The sequence below is a fragment of the Zophobas morio genome, unplaced genomic scaffold, assembly GCF_036711695.1.
Source record: "Zophobas morio isolate AGI-343-1 ecotype UQ-CSIRO unplaced genomic scaffold, CSIRO_AGI_Zmor_V1 ptg000007l, whole genome shotgun sequence".
Classification (NCBI taxonomy): Eukaryota; Metazoa; Arthropoda; class Insecta; order Coleoptera; family Tenebrionidae; genus Zophobas; species Zophobas morio.
Genome location: NW_026972112.1, coordinates 68,736 through 88,263, shown reverse-complemented (window position 1 = coordinate 88,263; position 19,528 = coordinate 68,736). Strand labels below are relative to the sequence as shown.

The 19,528-nt window shown below is 32.2% G+C and overlaps 1 protein-coding gene across 4 annotated transcripts in view; it reads left to right on the top strand.

Annotated features, from left to right (window-relative positions):
• LOC135124128 (anoctamin-8) overlaps window positions 1–19,528 on the top strand; it is a 34,076-nt gene that overhangs the window by 5,182 nt on the left and 9,366 nt on the right. For 2 of the 4 annotated variants that reach the window (XM_064048994.1, XM_064048997.1), the window contains 10 exons: window positions 5,359–5,600; window positions 5,655–5,771; window positions 6,096–6,202; window positions 6,254–6,439; window positions 6,644–6,826; window positions 11,550–11,685; window positions 11,924–11,979; window positions 12,205–12,279; window positions 12,332–12,796; window positions 19,044–19,342. In XM_064048994.1, the coding sequence (XP_063905064.1) occupies window positions 5,359–5,600; window positions 5,655–5,771; window positions 6,096–6,202; window positions 6,254–6,439; window positions 6,644–6,826; window positions 11,550–11,685; window positions 11,924–11,979; window positions 12,205–12,279; window positions 12,332–12,796; window positions 19,044–19,342 (1,866 nt within the window). The remainder of the gene's footprint in view (window positions 1–5,358; window positions 5,601–5,654; window positions 5,772–6,095; window positions 6,203–6,253; window positions 6,440–6,643; window positions 6,827–11,549; window positions 11,686–11,923; window positions 11,980–12,204; window positions 12,280–12,331; window positions 12,797–19,043; window positions 19,343–19,528) is intronic. The other 2 variants (XM_064048995.1, XM_064048998.1) reach the window with 2 other exon arrangements.

Genomic DNA, 19,528 nt, shown 5'->3' with positions numbered 1-19,528 from the left:
GGACTTCCAGAAGTTTCTTTTGGCCTCATTTCTTCGATAATTCTTACCATTTTTCCAGAATCGCCTAAATATTCAAATTTGACCATTTTTGGATTTTTTTAAAATTGCATTTCAAATTGAATATTCTTAAAATCTTGCCCTGGGCTAAGAAAAATGCTATATTTTTGGAATTAGCACGTCGAAATCTATGTCCCAGAATTTTTTGAGGATTTTTAGACTACTTTTCCAAACTCAAAAGTTTTCAATTATCTACACGAAAATTTCGACATTTTTCTACCACCTTCGAAACTTAACCAAATACATTTTCTTGTATATTTAGACCTCCTTTCTTCAATAACCCGTACCATTTTTCCAGAATGGTCCATTGAAATTTGACCATTTTTTGAATTTTTTAAAAAAATTCATTCCAACCTGAATACTTCTAAAATCTTGCCCTGAGACCACAAAAATGTTATATTTTTGGAATCAGCACGTCAAAATCTGTATCTCAGAATTTTTTTAGGATTTTTAGACAACTTTTTCAAAACCAAAATTTTTCAATACAGCACCAAAATTTCAGAATTTTTCCACCACTTTTGAAAGTTTATCAAAGACATTTTCTTGTATATTTCGACTTCAGAAGTTTCTTTTGGCCTCATTCCTTCGATAATTCCAACCATTTTTCCAGAATCGCTTAAATATTCAAATTTGACCATTTTTGGATTTTTTTTTAAATCGCATTTCAAATTGAATATTTCTAAAATCGTGCCCCGGGTCAATAAAAACGCTGTATTTTTGCAATCATCACTTCAAAATCTATACCTTAGATTTTTTTTTTGAAGATTTTTAGACAACTTTTTCAAAAGTAAAATTTTTTATTAATACGAAAATTTTGGAATTTCTCGACCATCTTCTACTATTTTTTTGTACATTTCAACCTCCAGAAGTTATTTCTGGTTCCCTTTTGTCCTATAACTCCTACCAATTTTCCAGAATCACCCATTGAAATATGAAAGTTTTTTGGGTTTTTAAAAAAATTGCATTTCAAACCAAATGTTTCTAAAATCTTGTCCCTGCAGCATAAACACGTTATATTTTGGAATCAGCACCTGAAAATCTATTTCTCAAATTTTTTTGAGGATTTTTAAACAACTATTTCAAAACCAAAATTTTTCAATACATACGAAAATTTCAGAATTTTTCGACCACTTTCGAAAGTTAACCAAACACATTTTCTTGTACATTTCGACCTCTAGAAGCTACTTTTGGCCCCATTTCTTGGATAATTCCTACCATTTTTCCAGAATCGCCTAAATATTCAAATTTGACCATTTTTGGATTTTTTTTAACTTGATTTCAAATTTAATATTTCTAAAATCTTGCCCTGGGCCAACAAAAACGCTGAATTTTTAGAATTAGCACGTCGAAATCCACATCTCAGAATTTTTTGAGGATTTTAAGACAACTTTTTCAAAACCAAAATTTTTCATTTATACGAAAATTTTCGAATATGTCGACCATTTTCTAAACTGAACCAAAGTCAGTTTCTTGTAAATTTCGACCTCCAGAAGTTTCTTTTGGCCTCATTTCTTTTGATAATTCCTACTATTTTTCCAGAATCGCCCATTCAAATTTAACCATTTTCAGATTTTTTTTTAATTGCACATCAACTCGGATATTTCTAAAATCGTGCCCTAACACCATAAACACGTTATATTTTGTAATGAGCACGTCAAAATCTATGTCTCAGATTTTTTTTTGGGGATTTTTAGATAACCTTTTTCAAAACCAAAATTTTTCAATACATTATACGAAAATTTCGGATTTTTTCAACCACATTCAAGAGTTAATCAAAGACATTTTCTTGTACATTTTGACTTCCAGAAGTTTCTTTTGGCCACATTTCTTCGATAATTCCTACCATTTTTCCAGAATCGTTCATTCAAATTTGACCATTTTTGAATTTTTTTTAAATCGCATTTAAAATTGAATGTTTCTAAAATGTTGCCCCGGGTGAATAAAAACGCTATATTTTTTAAATTAGCACGTCGAAATCTATATCCCAGAATTTTTTTAGGATTTTTAGACAACTTCTTCAAAACCAAAATTTTTCATTTATACGAAAATTTTGAAATTTTTCGAGCATCTTTTGCACTTAAGCAAAGATATTTGTTGTACATTTCGACTTCCAGAAGCTACTTTTGGCTCCATTTGTTCTATAATTCGTACCATTTTTCCAGAATCGCCCATTGAATATGACAGTTTTTTGGATTAAAAAAAATTAAATTTTAACCTTAATACTTCTAAAATCTGCCCTGAGACCACAAAAACGCTATATTTTTGGAATCAGCGCGTCAAAAGCTCTATCCCAGAATTTTTTTTAGTATTTTTAGACAACTTTTTCAAAACTAAATTTTTTCAATGCAGCACCAAAATTTCAAAATTTTTCCACCACTTTCAAGAGTTAACCAAAGACATTTTCTTGTATATTTCGACTTTCAGAAGTTTCTATTGGCCTCATTCCTTCGATAATTCCAACCATTTTTCCAGAATCGCGTAAATACTCAAATTTGACCATTTTTGGATTTTTTTTACATTGCATTTCAAATTGAATATTCTTAAAATCTTGCCCTGGGCTAAGAAAAATGCTGTATTTTTGGAATTAGCACGTCGAAATCTATGTCCCAGAATTTTTTGAGGATTTTTAGACAACTTTTCCAAACTCAAAATTTTTTAATTATGTACACGAAAATTTCGAAATTTTTCTACCACTTTTGAAACTTAACCAAATACATTTTCTTGTACATTTAGACCTCCTTTCTTCAATAACCCCTACCATTTTTCCAGAATCGTCCATTGAAATTTGACCATTTTTTGAATTTTTAAAAAAATTGCACTTCAACCTGAATACTTCTAAAATCTTGCCCTGAGACCACAAAACTGTTATATTTTTGGAATCAGTACGTCAAAATCTATATCTCAGAATTTTTTTAGGATTTTTAGACAACTCTTTCAAAACTAAAATTTTTCAATGCAGCACCAAAATTTCAGAATTTTTCCACCACTTTCGAAAGTTAATCAAAGACATTTTCTTGCATATTTCGACTTCCAGAAGTTTCTTTTGGCCTCATTTCTTCGATAATTCCTACCATTTTTCCAGAATCGCTCATTCAAATTTGACCATTTTTGGATTTTTTTAAATCGCATTTCAAATTGAGTATTTCTAAAATCGTGCCCCGGGTCAATAAAAACGCTGTATTTTTGCAATCATCACTTCAAAATCTATACCTTAGATTTTTTTTTTGAAGATTTTTAGACAACTTTTTCAAAAGTAAAATTTTTCATTAATACGAAAATTTTGGAATTTCTCGACCATCTTCTACTATTTTTGTGTACATTTCAACCTCCAGAAGTTATTTTTGGTTCCATTTTGTCCTATAACTCCTACCAATTTTCCAGAATCACCCATTGAAATATGAAAGTTTTTTGGGTTTTTAAAAAAATTGCATTTCAAACCAAATGTTTCTAAAATCTTGTCCCTGCAGCATAAACACGTTATATTTTGGAATCAGCATCTGAAAATCTATTTCTCAAATTTTTTTGAGGATTTTTAAACAACTATTTCAAAACCAAAATTTTTCAATACATACGAAAATTTCAGAATTTTTCGACCACTTTCGAAAATCAACTAAAGACATTTTCTTGTACATTTCGACCTCGAGAAGCTACTTTTGACTAATTTCTTGGATAATTCCTACAATTTTTCCAGAATCGCCTAAATATTCAAATTTGACCATTTTTGGATTTTTTTTAACTTAATTTCAAATTGAATATTTATAAAATCTTGCCTTGGGCCAACAAGAACGCTGTATTTTTGGAATTAGCAGGTCGAAATCTACATCTCAGAATTTTTTGAGGATTTTAAGACAACTTTTTCAAAACCAAAATTTTTCATTTATACGAAAATTTTTGAATTTGTCGACCATTTTCTAAACTGAACCAAAGACATTTTCTTGTAAATTTCGATCTCCAGAAGTTTCTTTTGGCCTCATTTCTTTTGATAATTCCTACCATTTTTCCAGAATCGCCCATTCAAATTTAACCATTTTCAGATTTTTTTTTAATTGCATTTCAACTCAAATATTTCTAAAATCGTGCCCTAACACCATCAACACGTTATATTTTGGAATGAGCACGTCAAAATCTATGTCTCAGATTTTTTTTGGGATTTTTAGATAACCTTTTCAAAACCAAAATTTTTCAATACGAAAATTTCGGATTTTTTCGACCACATTCGAAAATTAACCAAATACATTTTCTTGTATATTTCGACGACCAGAAGTTTCTTTTGGCCTCGTTTCTTCGATAATTCCTACCATTTAACCAGAATCGCCCATTCAAATTTAACCATTTTCGGATTTTTTGTATGTAATTGCATTTCAAATTGAATATTTCTAAAATATTGCCCCGGGCCAATAAAAACGGTATATTTTTGAAATTAGCACGTCGAAATCATTATGCCAGAATTTTTTAAGGATTTTTAGACAACTTCTCTAAAACCAAAATTTTTCATTTATACGAAAATTTTGGAATTTTTCGGTCATCTTCTACACTAAACCAAAGATATTTTTTGTACATTTCGACCTGCAGAAGTTACTTTTGGTTCCATTTGTTCGAGAACTCGTACCATTTTTTGAATTTTTAAAAAAATTGCACTTCAACCTGAATACTTCTAAAATCTTGCCCTGGGCCAATAAAAACACTGTATTTTTGTAATTAGCATGCCGAAATCTACATCTCAGAATTTTTTGAGGATTTTTAGACAACTTTTCCAAACCCAAAATTTTTTCATTATATGTACGAAAATTTTGAGATTTTTCGACCACTTTCGAAAGTTAACCAATGACATTTTCTTGTACATTTCGACCTCCAGAAATTACTTTTGGCCTCATTTCTTGAATAATTCCTACCATTTTTCCAGAATCGCCTAAATATTTAAATTTGACTATTTTTGTATTTTTTTTTTAAATTGCATTTCAAATTGAATATTTCTAAAATCTTGCCATGGCTCAACAAAAACGCTGTATTTTTGGAATTAGCACGTCGAAATCTACATCCCAGAATTTTTTGAGGATTTTTAGCCAACTTTTTCAAAACCAAAATTTCGGAATTTTGGACCATCTTCGAAACTTAACTAAAGACATTTTCTTGTACATTTCGACCCAATTTTTTCGATAACTCATACCATTTTCCCAGAAATTTGTCAGTTCAGACGTTTTGAAAATCTCAACAAGGTTTCCACTTGAAAAAAAAAAATTCACAAAAAATAACACAAATCAAAAACCGTCTTTCGGATAAGTTCTAACCGGTTTGTTCCAGTTTGCTCAAAGCTGCTGAAGAGTATCATCTTCCAAAAATCCTGAAGGAAAACAAGGGGGGCGGCTTGAAGGAGTTTCTCATGCAGGACTTCCAGTCGTATGAGGGTTCAGGGAGCGAGGAGCACTTCTTCACTACGGAGGAGAGACAATGGTTGGTGTTGCGGCTGTTGGAGAGCATTCGGGCGAAGAGCAGTGACGTGGAGTCCATACCTGGATTGGCGCTTCTAGAAGGACAACCCATTGGTAGTATTTAAACCCCAGCGTTTTTTACTTTACTGTTTTATTCAATGTTTTCAGTTCCTAAGTGTCTAACCTCTGGAATTATCTCACAAGTGTTTCCCTTACACGAGCCTGCCGCTTTAGAACGTCTGCAGAACACGTGGGTTAGGGATTTTTGTGCCAGGCAACCACTAGGTATTTTTTCCTTTTACAAAGGTCGGCAACCCGTGTTTCAGATTATTTTAATTTTGACGTCAATCATCCCCCAAAATTGTTCAGTCTTCAAGCGTATCTCCAATTTTATCCACGTATTTTTTCGTTGATACCAAAAAATAAATCAAAGTGCGTGTCTGAAGAATCTATTTTTAGTACGAAACGTCAACACGGATCTATAGAAACCACCAACCTTTAATAATCACGCAGCCAACTTTTTACAAGAGTCAACAATGTTTGTACACCGCGTTTGCCCCCAAAATTTATTATTACCAGGTATTCAGTCACAAAACCTTGATTTTCTAGACGAAATAACCGAATACTTCGGCGTGAAAATCGGCATGTACTTCGCCTGGCTGGGCCACTACACCACCGCCTTGAGCATCCCCGCCATCGTCGGCTTCTTCTTCTGGGTAAGCCCGCCCACTCCACCGCAAGCCCCGCCCTGACTCCGCCTCTTGCAGCTCTGCTGCAACGGCAAGCACCAAACCCTCGAGGACGTCGGCTACGTGCTCTTCTCGGTGTTCAACGTCGTGTGGGTGACCACCTACCTGCAGGCTTGGAAGCGCTACTCGGCCGAGCTGGCCTTCCGCTGGGGCACGCTGGACCAACGGGACGACCTGCTCGCCGAGCCACGCCCCCTGTTTCGGGTACGCCCTCGTTACTACGGTGACGGTTAAACTGACCAATACTAACACAAGCGACATTTACGCCAACCGGAGTCGGTTGCTGAAATGTCACCGCTTCGTGCACACACACTTTCGCTGTTTAATTAATTTTTTGACTGTTGTTTGTATGTTATGCCGCTTTTTTCTTTAGAGAGCTTATAGTGCTGTAACATGTCGACGTGTTAGGTTGCGCGACATGTTATGATATGTTCCCAGGGGCCCCTGCAGCCCAGTCCGGTCACGGGAAGGCTGGAACCGTGGCATCCGGCGTGGAAGAGGCACGTTTTCAGATACTGCGTGTCGGTGCCGATTATTGTGGTGTGCTTGTCAACGGTGTTCTTCGTGATGATCGTGTCGCTGCAGATACAGGTAGGGAAAATTGAAAATGCTGCTAAAAAAACTAAAAAATGTTAAAATGTAGTTGCTCAGCCGCAAAAACCCGCATTTTTCGACGAATACATTTAGCGCAAAAATTATGAAAAAAATCGTGTTTGCTTAAGAATGATAGATCTGTTAGAAAAAATGATCTAAAGTCGACACGGCAACTGGTTTTCGAAATATTCGTGTTCAAAGTCAAATTTTTAAAATATCCGAAAAATTGCAATACATTTCCTTTTGCTGATTCTGAAAAATAGTAGAGGTTTTCTAAGAAATGAAGCCGAGAAAAATCTCTACAGATTGCAATCAACAAAATCATTTTTGGAAATTTTCTAAGTGGCTTGGGAAAACGTCAAAAATTGAATTTTTGGAGAAATTGCCCAAAAAGTTCTCTAGGTAGAAATCAATAATCTTTTGACATTCTTAAATGACTTGGTGATTTTTGTAGGTGCGCAAAAAAAATATCAAAAATTTATAGGGGAGGGCATGGAAAAATTAAGCTTTTGGCGAAGATTTCTAAAAATTCTCAAAAAAATTTGGAAGATAGATCTCGACGAGTTGAATCTCAAAACATAAGGTGTTGAAGGATTCGGACTAATGTTTTCCAAATATTCGGTTTTAAAGTCAAATTTCCTAAATATATATCTGAAAATTTGTCACGTGATTATGGAAAAATGGTTGAAATTGTCGAAATAAAACCTAAAAAAAACTTCTCAGATCAGAATCAATAAAAGAATGTCTTTTGGTGATTTTCGAAGTTACTTAGAAAAATGTCGAAAATTCATAGGGGAGGGTATGGAAAAGTTGAACTTTTGGCGAAGTTCCTTAAAAATTTTCAAAAAAATCTGGGAGATAGATTTGGATGAGCTGAATTCCAAAACATAGGATGTTAATGGTCTTGAAACAATATTTTCGAAATGTTCGGTTTTAAAGTCCATTTTTTTTAATATCTGAAAATTTTGTCACATTTCACTTTGGTATTTCTGGCAAAGTCGGAAGAAATCCAACAAAAAAAAACTTCTCAAAGTCGAAATCAGCAAAAGAATATTTTTGGTGATTTTTGAACCTGCGCAGAAAAAAAATGTAAAAAATTCGTATGGGAGAATATGGAAAAATTGAGTATATGGCGAAGTTCCCTAAAAATGTTCAAAAAATCTTGCAGATAGATCACGATAAGCTGAATCCCAAAACAGGGTATTGATGGACCCGAACCAATATTTCTTAAATATTCAGTTTTAAAGTCAATTTTTTTAATATCTGAAAATTTGTCACGTGATTCTGGAAAATAGTTGAAATATTTAGTTGAAGAAATGAGGCCACAAAAAAGTTCTCTAGGTCGAAATCAACAAAAGAATGTCGTGGTGATTTTTGAAGGTGCGCAAAAAAATATCAAAAATTTATAGGGGGGGGTAAGGAAAAATTAAGCTTTTGGCGAAGATTTCTAAAAATTCTAAAAAAAATCTGAGCTGAGTCCCATAACATAAGGTCTTCATGGATTCGGATCAATATTTTGGAAATATTCGGTTTTAAAATGAAACTTTTTAAATACGTTTCTGAAAATTTGTCACGTGATTGTGGAAAAAATGTCAAAATTTTCGAAGACAAAGCCTAAAAAAAAATTCTCAGGTCGAAATCAATAACAAAATATCTTTTGGTCATTTTCGAAGGTACTTAGAAAAATGTGAAAAATTCATAGGGGCAGGTATGGAAAAATTGGGCTTTTGGCGAAGTTTTCTAAAAATTCTCAAATAAATTTGGAAGATAGATCTCGAAGAGTTGAATCCCATAACATAGGGTGTTGATATTCTCTCGAAATATTCGGTTTTAAAGTCAAATTTTCTAATACAGATCTGAAAATTTATCACGTGATTATGGAAAAATAGTTGAAATTGTCGAAGAAATAAAGTCAAAAATAACTTCCCAGGTGAAAATCAATAAAAGAATATCTTTTGGTGATTTTCGAAGGTACTTGGAAAAATGTCAAAAATTCATAGGGGAGGGTATGGAAAAATTGAACTTTTGTCGAAGTTCTTTAAAAATTTTCAAAATAATCGAGAAGATAGATTTCGACGAACTGAATTCCAAAACATAGGGTGTGAATGATCTTGGACTAATATTTTCGAAATATTTGGTTGAAAGACAAATTTTTTAAATATCTGAAGAGATTTGTCACGTGATTCTGGAAAAATGGTTGAAATTGTTGAAGAGATGAGGCCAGAAAAAAGTTCTCTAGGTCGAAATCAACAAAAAAATGTCTGGGTGATTTTTGAAAGTACGCAGAAAAATATGAAAAATTTATAGGGAAGGGCATGGAAATATTGAATTTTTGGCGAAATTTTCTAAAAATTCTCAAAAAAAATTGGAAGCTATAGGTATAGATCTCGACGAGTTGAAGTTGAACATAGGGTGTTGAAGGACCCGGACCAATGTTTTCGAAATAGTCGGTTTTAAACTGAAATTTTCTAAATACATATCTGAAAATTTGTCACGTCATTACGAAAAAATGGTTGAAATTGTCGAAGAAATAAAGCCAAAAAAATTTCTCAAGTCAAAATCAATAAAAGAATATCTTTGATGATTTTCGAAAGTACTTAGAAAAATGTTAAAAATTCATAGGGGAGGGTATGGACAAATTGAAATTTTGGCGAAGTTCCTTAAAAATTTTCAAAAAAATCTGGGAGATAGATTTCGATGAGCTGAATTCCAAAACATTGGATGTTAATAGTCTTGAACCAATATTTTCGAAATGTTCGATTTTAAAGTCTTTTTTTTTAATATCTGAAAATTTTGTCACATTCCACTTTGGTATTTTTGGGAAAGTCGGAAGAAATGGAACAAGAAAAAAACTTCTCAAAGTCGAAATCAGCAAAAGAATATTTTTGGTGATTTTTGAATCTGCGCAGAAAAGAAATGTAAAAAATTCGTAGGGGAGAATATGGAAAAATTGAGTATTTGGCGAAGTTCCCTAAAAATTTTCAAAAAACTTTTAGAGATAGATCTCCACAAGTAATTCCCAAAACATCGAGTATTGATGGACCCGAACCAATATTTTTTAAATATTCAGTTTTAAAGTCAATTTTTTTTAATATCTGAAAATTTGTCACGTGATTCTGGAAAACAGTTGAAGAAATGAGGCCAGAAAAAACTCCAAACGGTCGAAATCAACAAAAGAATGCCTTTTGGTAATTTTCGAAAGTGCGCAAAAAATGTCAAAAATTCATAGGGAAAAATTGAGCTTTTGGCGAAGTTCCTTGAAAATTTTCAAAAAAATCTGGGAGATAAATTTGACGAACTAAATTCCAAAACATTGGGTCTTGTACTAATAATTTCGAAATATTCGATTTTCAAGTCATTTTTTCCATAAAATAAAGTCAAAAAAAAAATCTCAAAGCCGAAATCAGCAAAAGAATATTTTTGGTGATTTTCGAAGATGCTGTAAAAATTCATAGGGGAAAATATGGAAAAATTAAGTTTTTGGCGAAGTTCCCTAAAAATTCTCAAAAAAATCTGAGAAATAGATCTCGACGATCTGAATCCCAAAACATAGGGTGTTGATGGTCTGGGACTAATATTTTTTAAATATTCGGTTCCAAACTACTCATTTTTTTTTTTAAATATCTGAAAATTTGTCACGTGATTCTGGACAAAACGGTAGGAAGGGTTGAAGAAATGAAGCCAAAAAAATCTCAAGGTCAAAATCAACAAAAGATATTCTTTTTCTAAAAAAAAATGTTAAAAATTCATATGGGAATACTGAGCTTTTGGCAAAATTGCCCAGAGTTCTAAAAAAAATCTGGTAGCTAGATTTCGACGAGCTAAATCGCAAAACATCAGGTCTTGATGGTTCGGCACCAATCTTTTCCAAATATTGGGTTCAGAATATATTTTTTTAAATATCTGAAAATTTGTCACCTTTCATTTATGGTGTTTCTGGAAAAAATGATGGCAAAAAGACTTCTCAAGCTCGAAACCAATAGCAGAATATCTTTTTTCGATGATTTTCGAAGGTATTTAGAAAAATGTCAAAAATTCAAAGGCTAAGTTACAAAAAATTCTCAAAAAATCTGGGAGATAGATATCGACAAACTGAATCCCAAAATATAGGGTGTTGATGTCTCGACTAATCATTTCAAAATATTTTGTTTTAAAGTCAAATTTTCTAAATATGTATCTCAAAATTTGTCACATGATTGTGGAAAAATAATTGAAATTGTCGAAGAAATGAATCTAAAAGAACTTCTCAAGTCTAAATCAACAAAAAGCTATCTTTTGGCAATTTTCGAAGGTACGCAGAAAAATGTCAAAGATTCATAGGGGAGGGTATGGAAAATTCAGCTTTTGGTGAAATTCCCTAAAAGTTCTCAAAAAAAAGGGGGAGATAGATTTCGCCGAGCTGAATCGCGAAACATCGGGTATTGACGCTCTCAGGTCAATATTTTCGAAATATGTATTCTGTTTTAAAATAAAATTTTCTAAATATGTGAAAAGTTGTCACGTGTTTGTGGAAAAATGGTTGAAATTGTCGAAGAAATGAATCCAAAAAAATTATTAGGTCGAAATTAACAAAAAAAAACCTATTTTTTCGCAATTATCGAAGGTGCGTAGAAAAATGTTAATAATCCATAGAGGAGGGAATGGAAAATTGAGCTTTTGGTGAAGTTCCATAAAAATTCTCAAAAAAATGAAATATAAAATACAGTGTTTATTTTTCAAGGACTGGTGGGACGGCCTGCTCAGTTCGAAGGGCCTGCCCATGTGGCTCGGCTACTTGCCCAAAATCATGTTAGCCGTGGTAATTTCTCTCATGGATGAGGCCTACTTCAAAATAGCCATTTGGCTGAACGACAAAGGTAAGTATATCGCACACCCACAAACTGACAACAAAACATCCGTGAAGTAGCGACATCTACATGTATTTTTTTGAGAGAGCAAAAAAACAACAAGTTTGTCGTTTGGCATGCGATAGTCGTGTTCGGGAGAACCGGCCGTGTTTTAGTTACGTCATTTTGTGTTTTTTATCTTAGTAGTAGTATAGAAAGTAGGTGCTAACTATTTAACTGTGAGCTATGTTTTTACCACGCTGCTCAGAGAACTACCGTCTTGAGACGAAGTACGAAAACCACCTCATCGGCAAAGTGGCCTTGGTTTGTATTCCTCTACTACTTGTCACTGAGCTTCTTGCACCCTCTGTCGAAAGTCCGCTTCTTCTGACCCCTAATTTTCATTTATTTTTTTAAAAATGAATTTAAGTCACTGCATCCCCATGCATGCCCAAGGTATAGTCCGCCAGACGCGTCATATCCATGAACGACCGAACACTCCCCCACGCCGACCCCCACCAATTCTACGAGTGATATTCTGTGTTTCAGTTTCAATTTGTCAATTCGTTCCTCTCATTGTTTTACATCGCTTTTTATCTGCAAGATCAGGCGCGCCTCAAGGAGGTAAATTGACACGGTTTCTGTTCCCCCCGAGACTAAAATTCTTCCTCTTCAGCAATTGGCCGCTTTATTGATATCCAGACAGGTGATCGGTAACCTGAAAGAGTCCGCTTTGCCCTACATGCTAGAGCATATGCGTTTAGCCAAAATGAGTTTTGACTTGTGGGGTGCTTTAAGTCCACAAAGTACCAACAGACCGCCGCCGGGAGAGGAGCAGGAGAAGGATAAGGAGCAGGTGCCGGAAGTGAGGGAGGAGCCGGCGGCGGAGCAAGCGAACAAGAGGAGCATGAGCCAGGCGGAGCTGGAGAGCTCCTTGTATAAGTACGACGGGACTTTCGCCGACCACCTGGAGATGACGATGCAACTGGGATACGTCATTCTCTTCTCGTCAGCGTTTCCGCCGGCTGCGCTCTGCGCTATGTTTAACAACCTGGTGGAAATACGCAGCGACGCTTTCAAGCTGGGTTACGTGTGCCAGAGGCCGTTCGGGCAAAGGGTGCCCAATATAGGGACCTGGCAGGTACCAACATAAATTTTAAAACGCAATAGCCAGAGGGAGTACTAGTCCCTCAAGTGTTGCGTGTTGTTCGTATAACCATTGTTTAAGTATATTATAGTTGGACAACCTATACGGAGAATCACTTTCCCATGTAGAAAAGAATGAACATATATTTTACATCTCACTCGCTTCACTATGAAGTGGTGGTAATTGAAAATTTAAAACATTGAAAAATTCAAATATGGTAACATTGTAAAATCGAGAAATCAAAACATAAAAAAATCAAAAAAATAAAAATTGGAAAATCTAAAATTTAAAAATCGAAAAATTGGAAAATCGAAAAATAAAAAAAAAATTGGACAATCGAAAATCGAAAAATTGAAATATAGAAGAACTAAAAACTCAAAAAATCGAAAAAAACTAATAATTTAAAAATTGAAAAGTTAAAATTGAGAAATCGAAAAATTGAAAAATCGCAAAATTGAACGAAATATCCAAAAATTAGGAAATTAAAAAATTGAGAAACAGAAAAGTCAAAAAAGTCGCAAACTTAAAAAATCGAAAAATTGAAAAATCAAAAACCTAAATAATCGAAAAATTGAAGAACTGAATTCTCTCTCATTCTCCCATTTATCACTCTCTCTCATTCTCCCATTTATCACTCTTTCTCCCATTCTCCCATTTATCACTCTCATTCTCCCATTTATCACTCTCTCTCATTCTCCCATTTATCACTCCCTCTCTCATTCTTCCATTTATCACCCTCTCTCATTCACCCATTTATCACCCTCTCATTCTCTCATTTATCACTCCTCTCATTGTCGAATAAATTCGAGCTTCCGAAAATCACTTTTCCGATGTTTCAATTTTTCGGTTTTCCTATTTTTCAATTTTTCGAATTTTTAATTTTCGACTTTCCATTTTTCGATTTTTTGAAGTTACGATTTTTCGACTTTTCGATGTTTTGATTTCTCGATTTTCAATTTCTTTTCAATTCTTCAATTTTTTGATGTTTCAATCCTGGAGTTTTTAATTTTTTTATTTTTTAAATTTTAGATTTTTTTTCGAATTTTTTAATTGATAAATCAATTTTTGGTTGTTTCGATTTCTCGATATTTTCATTTTTGGACTTCTCAGTTTTAAAATGTTGAATTTTTCGATTTTTCAATTTTTTGATGTTTCGATTTCTCGATTTATCGAGATTTTAAATTTCAAAAAAAAGCAGAGTCGAAAAGTCGCAAACTTAAAAAATCGAAAAATTGAAAAATCAAAAACCTGAATAATCGAAAAATTGAAGAACTGAATTCTCTCATTCTCCCATTTATCACTCCTTCTCTCATTCTCCCATTTATCACTCTCTCTCATTCTCCCATTTATCACTCCATCTCTCATTCTCCCATTTATCACCCTCTCTCATTCTCTCATTTATCACTCCTTCTCTCATTCTCCGATAAATTCGAGGTTCCGAAAATCGCTTTTTCGATGTTTGAATTTTTCGGTTTTCCTATTTTTCAATTTTTCGAATTTTTAATTTTCGACTTTCCATTTTTCGATTCGAATTCTAAAATTTTTCGATTTTTTGAAGTTACGATTTTTCGACTTTCCGATGTTTTGATTTCTCGATTTTTCAATTTTTCAGTTTTTCAATTGTTCAATTTTTCGATTTACCTAGTTTTAAATTTTTCGATTTTATTGATTTGATTTTTTGATGTTTCAATCCTGGAGTTTTTAATTTTTTTATTTTTTAAATTTTAGATTTTTTTTCGAGTTTTTTAAATGATAAATCAATTTTTGGGTGTTTCGATTCCTCGATATTTTGATTTTTGGACTTCTCAGTTTTAAAATGTTGAATTTTTCGATTTTTAAAATTTTGTATTTTTCAATTTTTTGATGTTCGATTTCTCGATTTATCGAGATTTCGATGTTCTGATTTTTCGATTTTTTAAATTTCAGGTTTTTCAGATTTTACTTTTTCGTTTGAGCTATTTCGATTTCTCGAATTTTCGATTTTTTCACTTTTCAATTTCTTGGTGTTGAATCGATTTGTCGGCTTTTGGATTTTTGAATTTTCGATTTTCCAATTTTTCGGTGTTTTAATTTCGATTTTTGAGATTTTCCCATTTTTCAGTTTTGGCCTTTCCAAGTTTTCGATTTCTAAATTTTTCAACTTTTCGATGTTTGATTTTCCCGTTTCTCGACTTTTCGATGTTTCGATTATTCACTCTTTCAATTCATCAATTTTGCGATTTTCCTGTTTTTCAATTTTTCGAATTTTTTTGATGTTTCAGTTTCCCGATTATTCGTTTTTTTTTTGATATTTTAAATTTTAGATTTTTCAGTTTTTTAATTCGTCGATTTTTCGATTCCTCACTTGTTCCATTTTTCAAATTTCTCATTTTTGGCGTTCCTCAGTTTTTGATTAGTCGATTTTTCGAGTTTTCGATTTCTCGATTTTTCGACTTTTCGATGTTTAGATTTTTCACTTTCTACATTCCAGTTTTGGAATTTTTCGATTTTTAATCTCGAAAAATTGGAAAACCGAAAAATAAAAAAAATTGGACAATCGAAAATTTAAAAATTCCGAAAATTGAAAAATTGAAATATAGAAGAGCTGAAAACTCAAAAAATCGAAAAAAACTAATAATTTAAAATTTGAAAAGTTTAAATTGAGAAATCGAAAAACTGAAAAATCACAAAATTGAACGAAATATCCAAAAACTAGGAAATTAAAAAATTGAGAAACAGAAAAGCAAAAAAGCAGAGTCGAAAAGTCGCAAACTTAAAAAATCGAGAAATTGAAAAATCAAAAACCTAAATAATCGAAAAATTGAAGAACTGAATCTCTCATTGTCCCATTTATCACTCCCTCTCATTCTCCCATTTATCGCTCTCTCTCATTCTCCCATTTATCACCCTCTCTCATCCTCCCATTTATCACCCTCTCTCATTCTCCCATTTATCACTCCTTCTCTCATTCTCCCATTTATCACTCTCTCTCATTCTCCCATTTATCACCCTCTCTCATTCTCCCATTTATCACCCTCTCTCATTCTCTCATTTACCACTCCTCTCATTCTCCGATAAATTCGAGCTTCCGAAATTCGCTTTTTCGATGTTTAAATTTTTCGGTTTTCCTATTTTTCAATTTTTCGAATTTTTAATTTTCGACTTTCCATTTTTCGATTCAAATTCTAAAATTTTTCGATTTTTTGAAGTTACGATTTTCGACTTTTCGATGTTTTGATTTCTCGATTTTTCAATTTTTCAGTTTTTCTCTTCAGTTTTTCGATTTTTTGATGTTTCAATCCTCGAGTTTTAAATTTTTTTATTTTTGAAATTTTAGATTTGTTTCGATTTTTTTAATTGATAAATCAATTTTTGGTTGTTTCGATTTCTCGATATTTTGATTTTTCGACTTCTCAGTTTTAAAATGTTGAATATTTCGATTTTTAAAATTTTTGGTTTTTCAATGTTTTGATGTTTCGATTTCCCGATTTATCGAGATTTTGATGTTCTGATTTTTCGATTTTGAAATTTCAGATTTTTCAGATTTTACTTTTTCGTTTGAGCTATTTCGATTTCTGGAATTTTCGATTTTTTCACTTTTCAATTTCTTGGTGTTGAATCGATTTTTCGGCTTTTGGATTTTTGGATTTTTCGATTTTCCAATTTTGCTTTTTCGATTTTCCTATTTTTCAGTTTTGGCCTTTCTAAGTTTTTGATTAGTCGATTTTTCGACTTTTCGATGTTTAGATTTTTCACTTTCTACATTCCAGTTTTGGAATTTTTCAATTTTTCGATTTTTTAATTCGTCGATTTTTCGATTCCTCACTTGTTCCATTTTTCAAATTTCTCATTTTTGGCGTTTCTAAGTTTTTGATTAGTCGATTTTTCGAGTCTTCGATTTCTCGATTTTTCGACTTTTCGATGTTTAGATTTTTCACTTTCTACATTCCAGTTTTGGAATTTTTCAATTTTTCGAATTTTAATCTCGAAAAATTGGAAAATCGAAAAATAAAAAAAATTGGACAATCGAAAATTTAAAAATTCCGAAAATTGAAAAAATGAAATATCGAAGAACTGAAAACTCAAAAAATCGAAAAACTGAAAAATCACAACATTGAACGAAATATCCAAAAAAATTGAAAAACAGAAAAGTCGTAAAAGCAGAGTCGAAAAGTCGCAAACTTAAAAAATCGAAAAATTGAAAAATCAAAAACCTGAATAATCGAAAAATTGAAGAACTGAAGAACTGAAAAATCGAAACTTTGGGAAGTGGAGAAATGGGAATATAAAAAATAGATTAATTGAGAAATCCGAAAACTGAAAATTCAGAAACGTCAAAATTTGAAAAATAAAAAAATATTGAAGAACTGAAAAATCGAAAAATCTAAAATTTAAAACATTGAAAAGTTAAAATATCCTAAAACTGAAAAATGGAGAAATCCAAACATCAAAAAATCAAAAAAATAAAAATTCGGAAATCTAAAATTTAGAAATAGAAAAACTGAAAAATCAACGAATCAACAAGTCGAAAATTTAAAAAATTGGAAAATTGAAAAATCGAATAAATCAAAAATGGAAACATCGAAAAATCGAGAAACCGAAAAGCAAAAAGTCGAAAAACCAACAAATCAAAAAATTCAAAAATTGAGACATCGAAAAATCAGAAGACCAAAAAGTCGAAAAATTAAGAAACCGAAATAGGCCAAAATCGAAAAATCGAAAACTTAAATATGGAAAAATTGATAAAGCGAGAGATTGAACAATCAAAAAACATCGAAACAATAAATCGAGATCTCAAAAAAATTTTAAAATTCCGAAATTCGAAAAAGTAAAATATAGAACTGGAAACTCGAGAAACCGAAAAATCTAGAAATGTAAAAATTAAAATATGGAAAATTTGAAAAATTGAGAAATTGAAATATATAACAATCAAAAAAGTATTGAACAGTATCAAAACTGAAAGAAATATCCAAAAATTGAGAAATCGAAAAACCAATAAAGCGAAGTCGAAAAATCGAAGAATTGAAGAACTGAAAAATCGAAACATTGAGAAGTGGGAAAATCAAAAATAGATTAATTGAGAAATCAGAAAACTGAAAATTAACGTCAAAATTTTTTAATTGAAAAATTTGAATATTGAAGAACTGAAAAGTCAAAAAATCGAGAAATCGAAAAATCTATAATTTAAAACATTGAACAATTAAAATATCGCAAAATTGAAGAATTGAGAAATCCAATTCAATTTGAAAAATTGGAAAATCCAGAAATTGAAAAGCTCAAAAGAAAAAAATCGAAAAACCGAGAAATCCAAAAATTGAAACATCGAAAAATTAAAAAACTGAGACATCGAGAAATCGAAAAATCGAAGGATCGAGAAATTGAGGAATCGGAAGCCGAAAAGCAGAGTTAAAAATTGAAAAATTGATAAATTGAGAAACTGCACAATCAAAACAATGAAGCATCTGAATTCGATAAATTGAGAAATTAAAAAATTGCATAATCGAAAAATTGAAAAATTGAAACATAGAAGAATTGAAAACTCGAGATATCGAAAAACCTAAAATTTTAAAAAATGATATATTAAAAGCTCGAAAAGTTGAAAAATGGAGAAATCGAAGTATTAAACAGTCGAAGAATTGAAAAATCTAAAGTTTAACAATAAATTGAAAATCCAAAAAGTAAAAAATCGAGAAATCAAAAAAATCCATCAATTGAAAAATCGAAAAGTCGAAAGATTGAAATATTGAAAAATCTCATAACTGAAAGAAATATTAAAAAAATTGAGAAATTAAAAAATTGGAAAATTGAGAAATCGAAAATCTAAAAAAGCAAAATCGAAACTTTAGGAAGTCCAGAAATGGAAAAATAAAAAAAATACTTTATAAATCGGAAAACTGAAAATTTAGAAACGTGGAAATTTGAAAAATTGAAAAATCGAAATATTTAAAAACCGTCAAATTGAAGAGGACAAAAATTGAGAAATCGTATCATTGAAACATCGAAAAATTGAGAAATCGAAAAATAAAAAAATCGAGAAATGGAAAATTTGAAGAATAGGAGAATTGGAAAAGCCCAAAATTGCAATATTGAAAAATTGAGACATCAAGGGTCGATTTATGGAAACGCGAAATAAATATTTAATCTTCGATTGTCCTAAAGGTCACTATTTAGGCGAACAAAAATTTGTGTTAGGTTGTTCAACTATAATATACTTAAACAATGATATAACGATGCACAGACAAGTACCGATGAATACTTTCAGAATTGTATGGAGTACATGAGCATCATGGCGGTATTGGTCAACTGCGCTCTGATTGGTCTATCGGGACAGGTGCATCGGATGTTTCCGGATATGACCGCTACTCAGACCATTCTGCTGATCGTGGCCTTGGAGCATATCATGCTCGTGATCAGGTTTATAATCACGTGTGCCATACCCGACATTCCCGGTTGGTTGGCCACTGAGATGGCAAAAATCGAGTGGGCTAGGCGCGAAGCGAGCAGGCTTCCCAACACTTCGACACCTTCGCCTGAAGAACTATCAGCGAAGCTCATTGGAAGGTAGTTTGGTTTTTAAGACACGAAGGGAGGACCAACTCGATGTGTCATTTGTAGGTTTATAGTGATGTCAGTTGGTTCTCTCTCCTTTTTCTATCTTTTATATTTGAACGGTCCGAAGTTCCGAAAGTTCTTAGTGGTAGATAACTGTAGTATATTTCCTGTAGGTCTCGTGACAAGGGCGGCGGC